At 39.4% G+C, this 22,043-nt stretch overlaps 1 protein-coding gene across 2 annotated transcripts in view; it reads right to left on the bottom strand.

Annotated features, from left to right (window-relative positions):
• Nucleotides 1-22,043, bottom strand: part of prdm6 (PR domain containing 6) — a 124,992-nt gene that overhangs the window by 10,051 nt on the left and 92,898 nt on the right. For both annotated transcript variants that reach the window (XM_026186579.1, XM_026186580.1), the window contains exon 7: nucleotides 15,383-15,758. In XM_026186579.1, coding sequence (XP_026042364.1) covers nucleotides 15,383-15,758 — 376 coding nt within the window. The remainder of the gene's footprint in view (nucleotides 1-15,382; nucleotides 15,759-22,043) is intronic.

Here is a 22,043-nt window from a genome sequence, read left to right as displayed (position 1 = left end):
CTTCTGTCAGTCACATTAACGACCTCAGGAGTACACTGAGGATCCCGTTTTTAAAGCTACTTTAAAGACAGGGATCAGGGACGCTCTGGTGATTACCATTGGTACTTTATCTGCTACAGTCACACTTTAGCTAAGCATGGATATTATCATTAATTACTTTAATGAGTGTTATGGCTACTTTTACTCATTGTAATTGTAATCAGCATTATTATTGCGTCAAACGCAGGTGGGGCTCCTCTGTGTTTCATTTGCTGGTTCTTCCCATGTGTGGATTTTCTCCAGGAGCCTGGGAGACATTCAGGCCCAGGATATAAAAGAACCAGAGCTGGAGCCTATCCCAGCTGTCATAGCAACCTCTCACCCCACGAGAGCAGGGTTCACCTTGGACATGTTGCATGCTCACATTCACACCTACGGCCAGAGATGGGCAGTAAAACGTTAAAGGTAATGCGTTACTGTAATCTGATTACTTTTTTCATGTAACAAGTAAAGTAAGGGATTACTGTTGCAAAAAGGTAATTAGATTACTGTTACTTTCCCTAATATGGAGTGCGGGAGAGAGTACGACCATGCAGTGTTTAAAGCTTGGAAGCATTTACATCACTTTGAGTTTGATTCCATGAAAAGCGACAAAAACATCAGCGTCCAATGTACTCTGCGTGGGAAGAAAATTTCTTTCTACAGCGAAAAATTAAACTTCTAATCTGAGCAGGCACCTAGCACGCCGCCACGGGAATGTGAAATTTACAGAGAAACCCCCGGATCTCCCCCACTGACATGACTGCTGCGGCACTGGGCAAACCTCCACCTGCCTCACAGGACTCAGTGTTGCTGGATCTTTGAATGTGTGTTTTACTTGCATCTATTTGAAAGAGTGAGTGTAAACACAAAACACTTGATTTTATATGATGGATTATGCAGAAAAAAATTGAATTGGGCTGAAAGGTCTATTCTTTATTATGTATTTAGGTTGTGTGGCATGTTTTTGAAAAGTAACTAAGTAATAAAGTAACAAATTACTTTTGAAAATAAATAATCAGCAAAGTAATGGGATTACTTTCATTGAGAAGTAATCAATAATTAGTAACTAATTACCATTTTCAAGTAACTTGACCAACACTGCCTACGGCCAGTTTAAAATCACCAGTTAATCAGGCAATCATGGAATACACTGCAGAAGGATTTGCAGCTCTCTCAGCTGATTTCGCTGAGAGGTCTCCTTCTTCGGTGGTTTCTTTCTTCCTCTTTTTCTCAAATTTATGGATTAATGAAGTTTATTTTATCCTTTTATGAACCAGGCTTTTAGACCTCTCTGAGACACACTTTGATTTCTTGTCTTTACCATCTTTATCTCTCCGTAGTCCAAAAACATCTCATCAGACTTGTATATCCATCCATCCATCCATCCATCCATCTTCGACCACTTATTCGGGGCAGCAGTCTAAGCAGTGAACCCCAGACTGCCCTCGCCCCCTCCACGTCTTCCAGCTCATTCAGGGAGCACACCAAGTTTATCCAAGACAGCTCAGAGACATAACCTCTCTGGTGAGTCCTGGGGCTGCCCCTGGTTCTCCTCCCAGTAGGACATGCCTGAAAGACCTCACCTATGAGGCACTAAAATCGGTTGGCTCAACCACCTTAAGTGGCTCCTTTCAGTGGAGGAGCAGTATCTCTGAAGGAGATCCCCTTCATGATTTCCTCCTGGTAGGATCTCCCAAGGCAAATTGGACCTGGATGAGGGGCCAGACAAAGAGAAATTCTGACAACCGCTATGATGACTAAAAAAACCCCCCCAAAAATCAAGGGTCCAGTTTACACTGTCCAGACAAGGTCACCAGAGGTAGAGGCTGAAGGTGCGAGCCTCTGGTGGCCCGGTCCAACTAGGCTTAGCCTGAAAACCTACATGAATATATAGAAGCCGCCAGGGGGGCTTGAAAAATGTTTAGTCATGAAGGAAATGGAAAAATGATATAGTTTTTTCTGTTTTTCTTTTCATATGGGTCACTTGGTTCTGTATTACTGTGTAAGCTGTTAAACTGACAGAATAAACTCCCATGTGCTGCCTGAAAATAAAGCGATTTTCATTCTGAAACTAATAAGACAAAAATCTGACATCAGTTCCTTACAAATGGGTAAATACCCCAGAACTAGAATAAAACAAATAGACCAACATCTTCACCACTCTAATAAATCACAAACACCCACAATACCCTAAGACGATGTAGACACACACACACACACACACACACACACACACACACACACACACACACACACACACAGGAAAGTAATAAGAGTAAAATAGTGTAATATAAAATCGAAAAATTCTCACTTGCAGTTTTCCACATAAAAGGCGTCTCGCCGTGGGGGTCGGTTCATTTATCAGCCGGCCGGTCTATAAGTTCACGCCTCAGTGGGCCGCACCACTATTTATTAGGTGGGTTTTCTATGAAGAGCTGCATTGATTGTGAATAGTTTAAGTTGATGAATGTGTGGATATTATTTATTAAGGCAGCAGGCCGGGAGATTAATGCCCGGTTATTGTTTATTACAGGGAGGAGTGGAGGAGGAGGTGAAGCATAAACACCTCTATCATGCACATAAACACACATGGACACACAGGTATGTGCATATGCAACCAAAATATGGGAACAGACAGGCAAATGCAAATACGATCATTTATGCATAAATTACCGCACATACTGTACGGTCTGGGTTTTATACCAGAAACACTGAACTTCTTTACCATGAAACACAGGGGTGTGCGGATAACACAGAGAGGGGAAAAAAGCTTTAGGAAACTTTAGTTTTTAACAGATTTCACTGGTGAATGTGACACTGAGCACTGAAATGAAATACAGATAATATTTCAAAATATCAAGGTTTTTCCTGGCTTTTAATGGGCGTGCTGAAAACCAGACTAGGTCTGCCTATAGCTAAAACAAGTAGTCTGTGTTTCCACGTTTAAAAGGACCCTTTTCCTCTCAATTTCATAATGAAATGTAGCTTTCTACTCTTGTTCTATGACAGCTGAAGTAATTAAGAAAAGTGATAGATTGACATTTTTTGCATGCGGGATAAATCCTAATTAACTCCCCAAATAAGTTCCTAGAGGACTGTTGCTGAAACGGCACATTAAATTTGTTTCGAAGGGGAAACAAATTTCAAACAAATTGTTTTACATTTTAGAATAAACTCATATTTTGATGGAAAAATAGGTTCTAGACAAAACTGAGAGTCATTCTAAAACCATTTTAAACCCAAAGTCAAAAAGCATGGGGAGAAAATATTCTCACAAAATAGGGTTGAACTCATCTTTATGACTCAGTGACTCAGATCATGTTCATATTATCAAAACAAAGCACTAGATGTCAAACATATGACACATCATCTCCATTTTAGGGATGCTCCTTGTGACTATTTTACTAACAAACAGGATTTTAAAAAAGTCTAAAAGTAAGAAAACACTAACTAGGAGAACAGAGGAGAAGTGGAAAGTGTATCATGGGGTCTACAGCAGCATAACTAAGTGAGGCTCAGGGTCAGCCGATCAAGCTCTAACTATAAGCTTTATGACAAAGGAAATCTTAAACGAAGACAAGGTCTGTCTCTTGAATCAAAACTGGGAGCTGTACAGGAGTCTGATAGCTGCCTCCCATTCTACTTTACGAAACTCTAGAAACTGTTATGTGATGGCTATGTGCAGGCAGGAAAAGGACCTAAAGTGCAGACTCCGGAGACAGAAAGTAACTCAAAACAGCTTTAATGCTGAACTCAAAAGGGTACCAAAACTAAGACTACAAAATACACCTACACAGCTAGATAAGGGTAGATCGCGACAATGACAAACTGAAACACAGGGCTTAAATACATAGAGGGAGCAATCAGGGAATGGACAACAGGAGGGAAACACTTCTGGGGCAAATCAGAACTGACGAGACAAGGAAGCGTAAACTGATCACACTGAGGTAAGACAGAGACCTTCAAACTAAAACAGGAAACACAGACTGAACAAAGACACAGACTCACATGCAGGCACTACAACAGAGGGAACAGAGACGTGGGACCAGGGCAGACACAGACACTGACTGGACACGGGGGATATAGCGGACAGGGGAGACAGCAACTAAGGATTACACAGAGACAAACCATAAGACATGACTCTAACAAAAACCCAAAGACTAGAAATTATAAATAATATAATGAACTCAAAAACCCTGGGTCAACGACCCAGGCATCCTAACAGAAACCACAAGTAAGCCTGCAGTCTGAGGCTGATATGTCTACTTGGATATACTATCATAACATCATAGATGGAGCCTAATAATTATGTGACAAGAAGGATTTAAAATTTGGTAACAAAACACATTTTAAATGTTGCAAATGCCTGAGAAGTCCAACCTTTATATACAGTCTATGTACACAGTTGGACATGCTTTTTACAAATATGAGAGATTTTGACTGCAATTTTCACAACTTTTATGTTTTCCAAATAGTGTTCATTATAATTTGTCAGAAGCTTAAGCTCATGTGTCAAAAAAATAGACACACTGGAGAGCATTTCACATTTATGATGAAAAATTCCTTATTTTACTGTCAAATTAATGAATTAATTTGGTATTAATTCTTGTAAGAAGTTGTTATTTCAGTCTTTTCTTCATCTTTGTTACAGCTGATCTCATGAACCTCTCCCCGTTTCTCTTTTTATTGCTACAAACGAAGCTGCTCCATTTGGACTGCTGGCTAACTGTATCACGTCTCTCTCGGTGGCCGTTAGCATCAAGTCGTTACTCAGTCCGATTGTGTCGACAGCACAGACAGCCAAATATGTCTAAAATCAACAACGCAACAAGGTAATAAAAACACCAAATGGACAAGTTAATAATGCTTAGTTTGGATACTCGATGAGAGCTAAATCAGCTGCTGTGTTTTTCACGCTTAGCTTAGCCTGTGTGTGTATGTGAGATCTGTAAAATTAGCCATTTTCAACACATCCGTGTAATACGGTTCAGGACAATAAACCTCGTGTCAGCTTTCAACACAACATGTGGTAGGAACAACAGAGTCAGAGTCAACATGTCGCTGTGTCCACACCTTTAACACATGAGCTGATGAAAGAGGCAGCGTGTGTGAGAGACCGACTGCATGCCGACCAGACCTCACTACTGAGACTACATGGGAATGAAACGTTCTGGCTTGCATACATGTTTTCATAGCATCAGAGAGAGGTCAGAGGTCAAGAAGGTGGACAGGCGAATGGAAAGTAAGAGCGTTGCTGATCAGATCTCTCGTAGACTGGAGAGAAAAACATTTAAACGGTGTGTGGTGAAGTGGGAACTTCACACGATGACAAAAACATGCAAATGACTGCTCTACTGCAAGACCGCAGGCAGTGAAATTATGGGCTTAAATTGTGGTTATAAATATTGTGAACTGAGTTTTGTAACCTTGTAAACAAAAATATCTGAAAATTTTACGTTTGTGCATCTATTTGTATGTTTGTAAAAAATATTTACACAAGTTGCTTTTTTTTTGTTAAGGTCCAGATACAAACCAAAGAACTACGTGTAAAACTCTGCGCTCACGTTCGCTCGCTTGCGTGTGAAATACTCATGACCACAATTTGAGCCCAGACGAAAAGTCTGTCCATCATATTGCTTGTACAGATTACTATGAAGCAAGGCCCTGTGGGTTAGAGTTTTCCCTTGTGACTTCAAAATAAAAGCCTGGGTAAATATAATCACTAAGACTCTAGACAACCTGAGGTTTGCAGTAGCGGTGGAAAAAACTTACAAAAACACTATTTGAAAGTCTATTTTCTAATCAGTTTGTAACATTTTCTTTGTCAATTTTAAAAAAAAATGTACAGATGTTGTAACATCTGTAAAAATTGTAGGATTATCAGCAAACAGTAAACACCACTGTGCTAAAAGTTGCAGTATGATCAGTAGCCATTTAAGGCTCCAAAAGTGAGTTCATCCAAAAAAACAAACAAAACCAAACACAATGCATCATTAGCATTACCAGGGGTGCAGCTGGTCTGACTGACAGGTGGATGTTCTGCTCTGACTGTAGGTTTCACCTCCATTAATTGGAGTCACTGAACTGGACCTTTTCACCATGTCTCTGCTGCTGCTCCTGCTGCTTTTGGACCTTCTTCAATAGAATTACCTTAGAGTTTGTGCTGTTTTATAGCAGGTATGCATTTGTGAGTTGCACTCATGCAGTTTCTGGATGCAGACTAACAAAGTGAGCGTGACAAGTGTTAGCTTGTAAGATTATTTTTACAGAAGGACAAACATATCTGCTTCTAGATTTAATAAAAACAATATTTAACCACTACATTTCTGACAGCATCACATTCATATTTTTATGTGTTTGGGGGTTAAATCGGTTGCTTGCAGATGATGTTTTCATTTTCTGAGCTTTTAATTTGATTTAGGACCTCAGTGACTCAGTGAATATGTGTGTGTGTGTTTATTTGCAGCGTGCAGTGATGCAGAGTGAAGTGTGTCGATTGACCCGCATGGACTCAGTCTAATCCATATGGAGTTATATCTGTGCTGTGAGGACGTCTCCTCTGTCTGCCTCATATGAAGACATTATTCCCTTGAGACCAGCAGCTATAAATCACTGCTCCCACATCGTCAATACAGAATCAATGGCCCTCTGAACACACATAAAAATATGTATGTATGTGAGTGGAGCACGGACATCCTAGCACAAACAAAAATCACTGGAAGACAACCGTGAACACACACAACTCCTTTTTCTTTTATGTGCTGTTTTTTATCCTCCAGTATCCATGTCTTTTTGTTTCTCTCTGTCTTTTCTTTTTCTTTCAAACCTTATTGACTGATCTATTAGAGCAGAAAGTTCACATAATGTCCTCTCATCAGCTAGCTGTACTCATCAAACCAACCTCATAAAGAAAACTAAGCAAACAGCCAATATTGTGTCATTGTAGATAATGCCTTTTGTGTGTTTTGTCTGTTTTAGTGTGTATGTGGTCAGGGAGTACTGAACATACATTATGGGTATTGTAGTTCAAAAGGAAAACATAGTTATTAAGAAGATCTACTGATGGGTCCCAAACAACACTGGGTGATTTTACCAATTTACCATTTTCTGTTTATACTCAATGATGGATTTCCCGCCATTGTAATATCTGCAGTAAATGTCAGCTTTGAATGTGCATTTTGCAACTTTTTTCACTGATGCATTTATGATCACGCCCTGAATGAACAGACCAATTTTATGTTAAAGACTCAGGATTGACGTGTATGAGTGTTTGCTATGTCTCAGCAATCCGGTCTTTAAGTCTGACGTCATTAGCCGTGTCTGGGCCCAAACTCCGCTGCAGGTCCATAAGTCAACGATCACTGCAGGATCGCTGAGAGTTGGAAAACTGTCTAAATTCTTTCATCTGTAATAAAATGATCAGTGTGGCTGCTCTACCAGGTGTAACAATTAAGTTTAACCTCCAGGCATCCATGGAAATCGAATTTATTATCTCTCTGTAGTTAGAAGTTAGCAGGGAGGTAGCTCGCTAGTTTCCATCTAAATATAATATACCATGTCCTGACTGAAGGATTTCTGAAACAAATGAATTAGTGAATGTTTGAGTGGATATGCTAATTGATTAGCTTCACTTTGACCAGTTAACATGATACATAAAACTAACCTATGTATATGCCATCATTTGCTTTCTAGTGTTTGCTCTCCAAAGCTAGCTGTAACTTAGCTATACAATATGAAGCTGGCACTAGAAGCTTTGTCACATCCAGTGATGGGAATAACGGCGTTACTAACGGCGTTACTTTTTTCAGTAACAAGTAATCTAACTAATTACTATTTCTATCGTTACAACGCCATTACCGTTACTAACAAGAAAATGCGGTGCGTGCGGTCGCGTTACTATTTTTCAACAAACAGACAGTTGAAGCTGTCTTCTGCTTACTGCATTTTATATCAGTTGCCGGAAGTAGCTGTAAGTAATCTGGGCGCTACAGCTTTAAGCAGCTGCGCGCGCTCCCATGGACGGTAATCACTTTCTGCCCGTCGATCACTTTTTGGCACAACACCTGGAGTAAGTGCAAAACAATCACATGAGTGCTGCTGTTTGGCTGAAGAAGAATAAAGTAGTCGTCGTAAGCCAATCACACGATCACTTCAAGACGCCAAAGCAACAAGGTGATATATACCAGTTTTTAAATTGTGGTGATAGGCCACGTAAAACCAGAGTCATGATAAACAATATATACGCGGCGTTTTTCCTGAATAGTTTTGTCACGTTTACTGTCTAAGGACAGCGCTAGCAAGCACTCTCTGCTTATGACCAAAAAATAAATAAACAAATCAAAAAACCCTTTCGTGTTGGTGGAAAAATGCACCATGTCGACCAATCAAAAATGATATGGCAACATGACATTTGGTTGTTTAGGAAGACGGGGAAGTTTTAGGAGTAAGTGTGTGTGACAGAGAGAGAGCCGAAAAAGAGAGAGAGCGAGTTTTGAGATGTGAGAGATTTGTGACGTTTACTGTGTTTGTAGTGTGTAGTTAATGTGTTGTCTTGTGTAGTTAGTGTGTAGTGTTGTGGATAGTTTTGTGTTGTGTGTCAAAACAATGAGGTGACTGCTGTCTTCAGGTAGAGAACAGGAGTAATACACCTGCTGTCAGACCTGCAGGTATGTGATTTTCTCCTTTATAGTGGACAGAAATAATTTTTTTGGAGTGGCACAAATAATTTGTTTGGCATCTTATTTAATGCAGAAGACCTGATTGTTATGTAAATAGTTAGGGTAAAAGGTAAACGGCTGCAAATAACTTTGTTTGCAAAACTTGTGCATAGGATTTTAAAATTGACAATTTATATTTGCATTTAAAGTTATGAAATATGATTCAATAAACATGTTTGTGGTTGTTACAGTAAAAAATATTACTTTTTCTACTCGGATTTGATGTTTTTTGTCTGATTTTAGGTCAATTGAGTTAATACAGTATGTCAAAATGAAAACAATTGTAAATTCAGACACGTGAGGTTGTGCTGAAAAGAATGACATCAATTTTTAACACCAGTTTGTAAAGATATGACCAATTATACCCTGGACCCCAGAAGGTTAAACATTTTTTTTAAAGTAACACAATAGTTACTTTTCAAGTAATTAATTACTTTTAGAATCTTGTAACTCAGTTACTAACTCAGTTACTTTTTTGAAGAAGTAACTAGTAAGAATAATTAATTACTTTTTCAAAGTAACTTGCCCAACGCTGGTCACATCCAAGCTAATGCTATTGTCATTATTCAGGTAGTATTCAACATAGTGATACATGACAGAGCAACTTAATTGTGCAAGGCAGTCTTGTGCATGTCTCAGCAATGTTTTTGTCAATGCCAGCTGACAAATGTGAGCAGCGGTTTACTGACTGCAGTTCACTTAACAGCCACGGGTTTCATTTATATGATGGTCTGAGGGTACACTGAGCTTTCTGCTTCGGTTTTCAGAAATGGTGGCTGAAAATGTCCCAGGCCTCTAAGCACTGTAATATGACCAAACTACATTAAACAAATAAAAGCGATTACGGATAAGCACATGGGAACATTGGTGCATTTTAAACTGGAAAAAGTAAAACCACCTGAGACTTGAGGGTCTAAAATTTGCTCCAGTGTGCTCTGCCAGCCCACAGAGCTTTACTTACTGATACTAAACAAAACTCACTCGCATGCAGATGCAAAACAAAGTAGGTGTTTATTATAATGGCAAACATGACAGATAAAAATAGACTTTGAAGAAATTTCTACAAGCCCGTCCATCACAGTGATGAATCATTATCCTGCGGCTACACATTGAAAAGAGAAAAAAGCTATTTTTCAACACATCTGTATGTCCAGCAGGGACAACACACATCTGTGTTAGTGTTAAATGCAAATATGTCTTCACTGCCGGGTGATAAATCTCCTAAATGTCAACTGTTTAGTAACACAAAGAAACAGCCTCGTTATAGCCTGGCATGCAAACATTTTGAGTTAATTGTGTTTTGAGAATTTTCTCAGCTCACAGAGCAGCAAGTGAGACCCAGCTGAAAACATGAACAAGTGTGTTGGTTTTAACACTGATAAATCCATTACACTTCTGTAAAACATCTCTGAGCATTCAGATTCTTCAAGAGACAACTAAGGTTTAAATGTGTAACCAGTTACAGTGCAGTCCAGAGGTTTTATATTTATATTTAATTCACAGAGAAACACTTTCAGATGTTAATTACCACCACTGGTTCCCCCCCCCCAATGCTCCCAGTGAGCTATGGTTTACTCCGCTAAGATAAAGGAGTGCAAGATATAATTAATTAACTCCATCACATGTCCCTCACCATCTAGCATTTTGACCGTTAGCTGGAGACAGTAATACTTGTTTTGCTTACAACAAGCTGGAGAAGCAACTGCCAAGTTGATTAGTTCTAACCAGAACGTGAGGCAAGCAGAGAACTGGTTTGATGCTGCAGAGCAGAGCAAGGACTATTTACACCAAGATAGTGGAGGTGGAGTCTGTGCATAGGATGACGAGCTTAGTGGAATGGTAGCTGATTATTGCTCCATTTTGTATTGGGACTAAGTTTATACATGGTATTATTCTATAATAACTATTTATTCAAAATGTGTACTACTCAAACAATGTTAGTGTTGGGAAGAGTTTAATTAGATCATTAGAGAAGGGTGATTGGACAAAACAGCAGAAGCTTAATGCAGTGAAAAGTGACGGATGAAGCTCCAAGAATTAAGGCCAAACACAGGCTGATATATTAATGAAGAATAATCTACCAGAGTGCTAATATAAAGTCAGTGGCAGGTTTCTCAAACTGTGGGGCAGGCCCCTCTAACAGGACTTTAAATCATTGCAAATTGGGTTTGGCTGACCAGGAACAGAGTGAAACTCAGTTGAATAGATGAATTTGTGGGGGTAAAATTTCAAAAGATTACAAATAGATTGTTAATGCTTTGGTGATCTTTATTTTACTAAAATTGAATATTTTTATTTTTGATTGGCAAAAATTTTAGCTATTGGGTATGCTGGTTGGGTATCCCAGAAAAATGTTATCTGTAAAATCAGCACATTTACGTCAAAAATATTTGAAACGCTTATGTTTTTAGCATTAAATTAAAAAATATAAAATTGTAATCCTAAAAAATGGTAAGACAAAATAACACATCTTGGATTATTTTGGGGTTAAGCTAAATGAAGCCACCAAAAAAGGAGGAGCTGGGGTGGAGGTGGGTTGGTTAAGGCTAAATTTTGTATTTTAAGTAGGCTATATTGGATATGTCAACAATTATCAGATGAGCCATCAGTTGACCTGGACTGCCATTTGATCAACATTAACATCAAATATAATATATAAAAATACATAAATAAAAATCAAATCAAGTGGGAGTTAGGGTTTGCCATATATACTTGTACATATGATAAACACGATGATTAAAAATGAAATATTGCTATCATATTTATATTTTTCCTTTGGGATGCATGTCGGTGTAAAACAGACATAACAGGTGCTAAAAAAATTCACTACTTGATTAGCCTGTAACACCCAACCCATCAAAAAATAGCCTGAAAATTCTTATTTTTTTGGAACTGAGATGTTTATTAACCCTTATAACAAAATTCACAAAAGCTTTATTGCTATATCATGTTGTTAATGATATATTTATTATATATTTTTTGTATCACATTTGATACATTGGGCGTCTTTGGCAAGTTTTTGTTAACAACAATGTTAATTTTAGACAAAAAAAAGAGTTTTGTACATAACATTTTGGAATTATGACAAGCATCAATCATGTTGATGAGCTAGAGGTCTCAGAAACTCATGTATCAAATATGATGCAAAAGCATCATAGGGTTAATAATCAAGTGGAGAATATATAATATCATGATGTCCCTCCCCAGTGGTATTATAATCAAGGAAAAAAAATATTTAACACGATTAATGTCTAGGAAAACTTCTCGCTCTATCAGTTATCTCGGTTCAGGGTTTTTCGGCTTTTCCACTGAGAAACATTAAACCTTAGAACATTTAAATGCCTCAATGCTCTCATTATTGTAGCGCTTACGTGAGTAATGGAGAATTTTAAATGTTTAACTGGGCTGCTGGAAAGCCGGAGAAATCAGGCCAAACCACCAACAAGGGATTGTTAGATGCCAGAAACAAATGACAGAAATTAAAATTTAATTCCTCCATAAAGTCGGGCTCTGTGATGATACACTTTCAATCGGCTGTAAACCTTCTGTCCTCCGATATACAAGCGTGATTGTGTCCATATACAAATACAGGCCTTACTCATAAACAACATCAGCCACCAGAATGAGACCTGAATTGTGAACTGTGGAGATCAAAGTGCTTAGCAAAAATATCCAACTTTCCCTAAAAGCACTAATGACTCCTTTAAACACCAGTGCGGTAAACACATCAATCATAAAAGGAGTGGTTATTAATTTAGTCCATTGCTGTGGTTTACACTGCACTGCTTTTGTAATATGTCAAGGCTATAAGTGGAAACGCAGGCCATTTATGATCTGATTTTTTTCCTGATTCATCACTCATTGCCATCACAAAACTTAAACAGTATCCTGTATCTCGACACCAGTTTAAAGCTGAATCGAAAGCACTTCCAAGGCCTCGCTGACATAAACAAACTGCTCCTCTGATGATGGATTCTGTTGAAATGACACACAGAGGGGGAAAAAAATGACAGAGAAGAAGAAAAAGTTCAGAAAAAGAAACAGTCAGCAGAAAAAAACAAACCGGAAAGAGATGGAGCTCAGAGGAGGTGTGCAGTGTTTTTTCTTTCCCTTTTTTTAGGCTGATATAAAGAGCCATCAGTCTTCAGCTCCAAATGTTCCCATCAAGTAAACATCAATAAATATGTATGAAGGGGGAGAGGGAGGCCAGGAGAAAGTGAGGGAAGCTGTTAGAAATCAAAGTGAGAGATGAGCTTTTATTACTAGTGAAACCATACTGGAAGAAGAAACTAAACCTTACAATACTGGTAGTAGAATCTAAAGACTCAAATCTGCAGAGGAAAAACAGAAATCTGTAACTTACCCATCAAATATGCATCTGTCATTGGTGGCTTTGTCAACATCAAAGTCAACTCTGTTGTCATTACATCAATACTGATAATTTGCTTTTTTTTTGAGGCAACGAGTTTCCATAATTTTTAAAAGTTAAAACCAACTATCAAATTTAACAGTGTTTGAATGTTGTTAGGGCAGTACAGCTGTTGCACCAGATGGTGGATTTAAAACAGGGACCTTCTTGCTGTGAGCTGCAATGATCAGCACTGTGTTGTCTCCCAACAAGAAGGTCCCGGGTTAAATTCCAACATCTGGCCAGAGGTGTTCTGTGTGTTTAGGTTGTTTCCAGGTACTTCGGCTCCTCTCCGTAGACCAAAGATATGCAGTTAGTGGAGTTAAACTATGATTCTAAATTCTTCCCTACAACTTACCTTAACCCTACAACACTAACCTGAGTTTTGTAACACTATCACTTTCAGCCGTTAGTGTTCTACGTTTAATCTTGGATATTTGATGTCAATGAAAAATTTCACACATGGGGTATATTGAGTGCTTGTTTACACTTTAAAGACCTTTACAGGATGTAAGAAACTAATACCAGTTTTGCATTATCAGCATGTCATGACTTGTAGGGATAGTGGTAGTTCATAGAGCGCATTTTTGTGAAACACCTGGCCAAACAGAGCCCACAGTGATACACTATGATGACTTATGAGTTGGTGTCCAACAGAAGCTTTTCTGATTTGCTTTACTTTCTATTATCACAACTTCATTCATATTATGAACTTAAATATAAAAGATAAGAGATGAGATAAGATAAGCTTCATTGTACTCATAAGCACAAACATGCAACGGAACTGGAAGCACTGCTGAAATCATTCTACTTGAATGAAAGAGTAATAAAATATAAAAATAAAGTAATAAATACATAGCTAATAATCCTAATGACAGCAGCTTTGACAATGGCACAGGTAGAAAGCAGAATAGATGATATCTAGAGGTATTTTAGCTATTGCACTTGTTCAGTGAATGCTTAGAGTTTAATTTGGGTGTTGAATAGCCTGATGGCCCAAGAAGCTATTCTTTAGTCTTCTGGTACTGCTTTTAGAAGGTGGCAAACTAAAGAGTTGATGGCCAGGGTGAGAGTGAACCTCTTAAACATACAGATTGACAACTCTTGTCCTTTGTACAATGAAGAATGGTGGAGCAGAAAAACATAAATTTCATCATTTGATGCATATAATAGTCTGGTTAGGTGCAACTTTAAGAAAAAGATTAGTGCTTATGTTGGGGCATGACTTTGCCTCATGGGCATACTGGTATAATTCCAGTTCACTTGAACGGTACAGTATGGCCTTGGAGGTCCAGGACTGTTTCTGTTTGGCTTGTTCAGCTGAATTTTATCTGCTCCTCTGTCCCATAAAACCTTCCTATTGACAGGCAGCTCCCCATCGACTCTCCCTCCCTCCTCCATATCCAGCCCACATTTTTCTTCCCTATGAGTATTAGTTTATTGAATAAGTGGCATCTGTTTTCCTGGCCCCGTCACCGTAAGGCGAGGTATTTCTCAGTGACGCACAGCGCTGATTTATACGCCGCTCTGACTCTCCCCACAAAAATTAAGCTAAGCAAAAAATTTCCAATACATCCTGTGTCCCCCTTTTGCACACACATACACACACTCCACGCATGCTGTATATAATTAACTTGGCAGATGTTATACACACTCAAACACTTTTACACACTCTTCACTCTCATCCCCAAACTCCCACTTTCTGTCACACACAAATAGTGCCATGATGGAACAATGAGAGTCATAAATCACAGCAAACACATCAGATTTGCTGGCTTCCTCTGGGAAAACAGCAACAACTATCTGACACTTTGTCACTTTGAGGGTCATATTTTTTTCTTTTTATACAAAGTATTGTACACTATAATACAAAAGACATTGATGTGGTGAAGTGTCATCAATGTCATCACTTGGCACTTGCTACCTATGTTGATTATACACGTTATCTCTAGATCGTGCTTTGTTTACAGTTAAAATCATCGCCTTTATTCATTTAAAACTCATTTTAAATTATGCCGAAGTCCTTCTACCTTCTTTAAGGGCTTTGGTACAACACAGTTGCTTACAATGTTGATTGTAAGCTATCAAAAGATTTTGATCCCCTGAGGTTTCAGACATAAAGAAAAGTTTTTGGAGTCATTCTCAAACCAACACTGTGTCCCTTTAGTGTCAGTTTATCCTGCATTACAACAGCCTTGAGACAAACTGTCAAGTACCTAAAACCACTGTGTCTTACCGGTCAGGATTTTGCGGACACACATGCATCTGGAGCAGGATCCTCTGGGTGAAGGTCTTGAAGCACTGGCCACATTTCCACAGGTGCCAGTCGCTGAACTCACTGCTAAGCTGGCTGGTGGATGTGGGACTTGCCAGGACTCTCTGGTTCTTTGACCCCAACTGGCCAAAACTGGAGTCCGACTGAACCCCAACCTTATCCAACAGGGAAAAACTCCGAGGGCAGGGGGAGTGGGGGAAGACCATGGAGCGCATGAGGGTGGAGGACGGAGTGGAGGACGATGAAGAGGATGAGGAAGAGGGTTTGCCGTTTTTGCTGAAGGACTGGAGGGATTCCTGCCTCGTCATGGCCTCCACCACTGTGGCTGGGACATTTACTGGACACAAGAAAAACAGAAATGATTTGGTTTTAAGTAGAAAAAAAGAGAGTCCAACAACTGCCAACAACTGAGGAAAATGATGTAAGTTAATGTTGATGAAGATGTTCTTTAAAAGTTTGACTTGGAGGAATAGCTGGAAGGCACTCAGAAGACTAGCAATGCTAACATGGACTGTTAAAGTTTTCAAAACTGCAGCACAGGATCAAACAAGAGTGCAAGACTGGAAAAATATTCTTGGCCTGAACACAAACAAATGGATGAAACCATTTATTCTTTCAGGTGGCCCTTAATGATATCTGTCCCTATAGGTTGGATTGTTGTCAGTGGGCTGGGCTTAATAGATAAAAGTGTCATGGTCCCTGTGCCTCCCCGGCCAGCCCAGTGTGGCCACAAGTGTTTGTTGTTTTTCTCTCACTCTGTCTCTCCTACCTGTCTGCCTGGGCGGAGCTCTGATTGGGCTCCTGCCCTTGGCCCACGCACCTGCAGCTGATCTCGAGCGGATTGCAGTTCTCTGGCTCTTAAGGCTGGGGCTCTGAGCTGTTCGTCGCTGGAATATTGAGTAACTCTCGTTAGTATTGCCTGGCTTCCTTGCGATTCTACTGTTCCCGTGTTTGCCTTCGACTTAACCCTCGTCTGTGTAAACAGGTTTACCTGGATCAGCCCTTTTGTGACCCCTGGACCCCGTGAGTAGGAGAGTGAGCTGAGCTGCTTGTGTGGAGACTGTTTGGACGAGGAGCAGAGCGAGTGCGAAGAAGTGTGTCTCCCCAGCCAAGTGATCCCCGGGACCCTGGTGTTTCCCCCCCCCCTTCACGTGTATATAGTGCACCAGTGTGATTAATAAAGTGTCGTTGAACTGTGCTACCTCAGTCTGCGCCTGAGTCCGTTCCACTCCCGTGACATAAAAGTATGGTTTAGCTGTTTTGATGGGAGGAAAGGAAAGGAAAGCCAGAACTTTATTGTCCTAACTGAGACCAGAGCTGGCTGACCAGCCCGGGGCAAACTGCAGCTCCTGGTATCAATGAATGGAATTATGGGAATTATGTTAGTACAGCGACTCACTGTTTTCCTCTCAGGGAAGACAGAAAGCTGCAAAAGCTATGTTTCAGGGTCAAAAATGGACCTCCAGCATGATGCTACTACAGATGAGTTTTAATTTACAGAACTACTAACATTTCTACTTTAAACTTTGCTTTCATTCCAGAAACTCAAACATTCTAAAATGTTCCCTTCACTAGTTCACTGTTAAATCCAGAATTAAATTTACCAGTCCTTTTCATATAAAAAGTTAGCCCCCATCATATCTGAAAGATCTCATAGTCTTATACTGTCCCAATAAAGCATTTTGTTCTTAGACTGCAGCCTTACTTTTGGTACCTAGAGTTTTTAATAGAAGAATGGGACAACAAGCTTTTAGCTATCTTGAAGTTCTCCCACAGAACCATCTCCAAGTTTAAATTTAGGAGACAGACACCTTCTTTACTTTAGAGATTATATTCAAAACTTTCCTTTTTAAGAAGGCTTACTATTAGTGCTGGTTGAGTTGATATTGAAGCATCCTTTAGTTGTGCTCCTATAGACTCAAACTGCTGTGGGACTTCCCATAATACACACCCTTCCTTTTTCACTGCGCCTACAGAGCAGAGGTGAGCAACTTATTTATTGTTTTATAGAATTCAATTCAATTCAATTTTATTTATATAGCGCCAAATCACAACAAAAGTCGCCTCAAGGTGTAGAAACCCACACAGATTTAGATAAAATAAGCAAAGGGCCCTAGAGTGATATTGCTAGCACTAGCATGCTAATAATTGCAACCATGGTTGCAGGTTACGATGAAAATAATACATTCTATGCAAATGTTGGCATTTTTTGGTTACACTACATAAGTGTGTCACTTGAATTGAGATTCCTTACTATAACAAGGCCTCTTCTTGATTTTGTGGGGTTTGATGGTTTTACCTTTACCTTATGCTGGTCAGATTGACCAGACTCGTGGGCCAGTTCTGGTCATTGGAGCTTTTTTTCTGATGTGGTTGGGCCCTTATGTTACAGTACAAAATGACTGCTTTGACATGACTGCTATATGGTGCTATATAAATAACACTGAATTGAATTGAATATAGTAAGTGCTTCAGAGAAAAAAAATGAACACAGGAGCTGGCATAATAAATCCATTAGACCGATAGGAAAAACAGATTCTGGATAAAGTGTTGCTGGTGAATACAACAGTCAACTACAATGAGATTAACAGGAAAAAACACATTATATAAAAGTGTGTAAATTAGATTTTGGTTGATGCCAGCTGTCCTCACTTGACCCAGAAGTCAGCTTTGTTCTGTTTTGTGGTCAGACCAACTGACAGACCTGGAGTCCATAACCCTTCATCATGTTTGAAATTGCATTAAGAGGGTTGATTTACTTTAACTCACTGTGGAGGGTTTTGCTTTTCATTCTGTAAACTGGTTTGCTTGGGAAAACTTGGCATGCAGACTGGGAGGAAGGAAAACTATTGCACAAGTTGTTTTACATCCTTAAACTTAACCAGACAAACCAGTAGATGCTCATAACGTGTTATTTAAGAAGACAAATAGCTTATTTTGTGACTTCTTTAGTTAGACTCATTTGGGTAATTTGTGAGTCCATTTTGTTATTATTATTCTTGGGTACATTTTTCCTTCTCTACCCACACACTAATGCATAAACAACAGTTCTGGCTTTCTTAGTTTTTCTGAATTTCTTCGCATCATTTCGATTGCATCATTTTACATGGGTAAACACCCCTCTCTCTGAGATCTGCTGCTTCAGTCGTCATAACCATTTTCCATCCCTCATCAGCTCACCTCTGCCATCAGGCCACCAGGCTCGATTGATCCTCTAATAACCTGATGAGGAGATAATTACACCATTTGTAAGTTGCCCGACGGTGTTATTGACGCCCGCGTTATACGCCGCTCGCCCACACTTAATTCATTTTGCAACCAACATTGCATATACAAAAAATGCAGGTCAATACGGTTTGGATTGCGTATGAAATGCATCATCAAAATGAGAGAATTATGCAGATGCAGCTGGCAACATTGCAGAGTTTGTATTTTCTTTCTTTATGAGGGGTGTGTTCTCTCCTACATGCCCCTCATAAAGATACAAATGGAGGAGATGCTGGTCTTCATCGCACAGAACAGAGTTTTAAAAGCAACTTCTGACACCTAAACTTGGAGTTTCATCTTCCTCTGTATTGTCTGCCTATCCATCAGTTCTGTGTATTCATTCAAACATTTTTCCATGTCATCTTCATTACCAGAATCATCTGAGGCCCTCTCCTCATCCTGTCCTCTTTTCCCTTTTTGTATCTCTCTCTTTGTCATTCAGTTTTACAATATATATGTTACAGCCATCAAAATGTATTATATCTAGAAGTTCCCCAAAAATAAAAAATAAAAATAAAAATCATGAGACTCATCTGTCAAAGGAGTTGGTGTTATCTGTTTGTAAATGTAAATGCAATCTATTTGTGGAACTATGGTGCTTAACAGTGATATAGTTGCTCTATTAAAGGATGAACTGATGTGTTCATATTCTTAGATAACAAATTAGACCACCTTATTTTGCAAACCTTCACCAGTCTATTTGAGATGGATTCCAGTCACTCCAAGCAAGAGCCCAATTGTTTGGAGACAATATCCCTTCCACCAAGGGCCTATCCAATTACCATACGTTACGGTTGTTCCACGATCAACCTTCGGGTCACCAGAACTACTTGCTCTTGGTAATTGGCAACAACAACAGCAAAAAAAAGTAAGAACACTGAGCAACCATTGTTGATTGTGATCAAACTATGAAAGGACTCTTTATTTTGATGACAAGAGTTTCACTTCCTGCACACCAATTAGATTGTCCAAGTTGTCCAGCGCCTCCAGGACAGCATAATTAGAGCCAACATCATATGTGCCATTGTAAGTAGGTATGCTGTGTCTCTCAGCATAGTGTCAAGACTTAGGAGGATTGACAACAAATTGCAGTCAATCTGTCTGTATTAATCAGTGGAAGGACAATTATTTATTTATTATTTATTAAACTTTCACCAATGTATTTGAGTGTAAATACAGTCAAGTCTGAGTCCGACTGTGATTGTTTGGGGACAGGCTGCCTGCTATCGGCGAGGCATCTGAGAAGGATTGCACTCCACAGACCATTGCCCTCTCCTTATCCGTCTCAACTGACTTTTCTCTGGTTTTGTTTTTTAATCAGTGTCCTTCTCATGACTATTAACATGAGACAGTGACTGGAGGCCATTCAGGCCCTCCAATAGTTAAGCTCCTCCAGGGTAACCACACGTGCTGCCACAAGAACATATGTTATGTCTCCCAGCATAGTCTACAGAATGAGGAGATACCAGGAGATGGACTGTCAACATGTGGATAGTTGGACATGGTCATAGAATTGAATATTCTCAGCAGAAGGACAGTTATCTGTTCCTTTGTGGAAGGAGGAACAGGCGGAGCACTGTTACAGCCCTACAAAATGACCTCTGGGGGCTACTTGACTTCATTGGGGTGTCATGAGAGACCAACATCCACGGATTTACATGAAATAAGTTAAAAATAATAAGAATATGCGTCAGTCTTGTACATTTCAATCATACTGAATTAGCAGGAAGTTTGACTCTTGAGAGGCCACCGTTCGTCTCAGAGTGTCTTCCTCTCTTTACAGGAATGAAGTACAGTTCTGATTATGTTGCCAAATCTTTGCTGGGTAATCAATAACCATAACGTTACAGCGATTATAAAGTTTCATAAAATCAATGGAGGCAATTATAAGACTGGTAATAATAATACGTCACATAAAGAAGAGAAGTACGGAGGAGTTTACTGCAGAGGTGGACAAAATCAAAATCATTCTTCCCTCTCCTTTCTTTTCTTCAATCTTTTGCCTCTTTGACTCCTCCACTTTCCCTCTCATTTCATCCATTTTCCTGTTTTTTCCCATCATTTCTCACAGTTCTAGAGGATAAAGGGAAGTTGAAAAAACTAAATAAAGAGCAGGAGCAAAGAAAAGAAAGATAAAGCAGAGTCTTTCTGAGATGTTTCCTCGTCTGCTGGTGCATATGTTGCTGTGGAGCGTCAAGCCGACAGGCTGTGATTGGATGGAACATGTATGAGTAAACAACCATGGGGTGTGTGTGTTTTCTTTGTTGTGTGGTTTGGATCTTGATTCATCTTTAATGTGTCTGTGAGTGCTTGAGCTCTGCACATAAGCAAGAGTATAGAGAAATGTGTGTTTAATGTTATGTGCGTGTTTCCTGTTGTTTGTCGTTTGCCTTTGTGTATATGACTTTACTTTAAGGGGTCCTATGATGTTTTTATTTATTTTCTGTACTACTGTTACATACTGTGGTGAATGCTCATATTTAACATGGACAGAGTTCCAAATAGTGATCAGTAGCAGGTGTAACGCATTGCAAAGTAGCACGTTACTGTAATCATACTACATTTTACAAAAATTCAGTTAACATACTAAATTCAGAAATCACAATACAGTTAAAATTATGTTATTACTTGATTTACAAAGGGTCTTCAGTTATCTGCACTGCAGCTGGAAATAATGAAAGAAAAAAACATCACATGCATTTTCCTTCCTGCACACTTCACCTACAAACAGCTGATTTCAGTTTGTGTGCAGGGAGGAGGAAAACAGTGGATCAGTGTGCCGCTTTTTTGAGGAGAGGGGATATGGACATCCTTTTTATTTTTACTACATGAAAGAATAAGTGCGTAATAGTAAAATTAGGACAGAAATAACTACATTATACTGCTAACACAACACTGCCTCTCTGCAAGAATATGCACAGATAGCATGCTAGCACAGAGCTAGCCAAGAACCCAGAGTGATGTTATAGCTGAGTGTATGTCGACCCGTCCAGAGCACCAGTCCAGAGCCTGATCTTCAGCAGGTAAATAAGGCAGTGATGAGCAGTCAGGCTTGCAGCGTGTAGCCTCCAATTCTGCCTGTGCATGCTTTGAAAGTAGAGTCACTGTGGAAGATCGGTTTGAAGTCTCTTCGGATTGTTGTCAGCTTTGCATTTTTGTTGGTTTTATGTTCATACGGAAACAGCAACAGAACGACTGTATGTGTGTCCTACTGTAGCCTCAGGTTTATATAACGACCTGATAATTGTGCGGCAGTGCATTTCAGGTCATGTTATGGAATAGCACGAAAGTAACATAATGCGTTCTTTCTCTAACATATAATTAAGTAATATGCTGCACTGGTTTCAGGAAAAGT

This window comes from Astatotilapia calliptera, chromosome 12, assembly GCF_900246225.1.
Source record: "Astatotilapia calliptera chromosome 12, fAstCal1.2, whole genome shotgun sequence".
Lineage (NCBI taxonomy): Eukaryota > Metazoa > Chordata > Actinopteri > Cichliformes > Cichlidae > Astatotilapia > Astatotilapia calliptera.
This window is presented reverse-complemented; position numbering and strand designations above follow the sequence as displayed.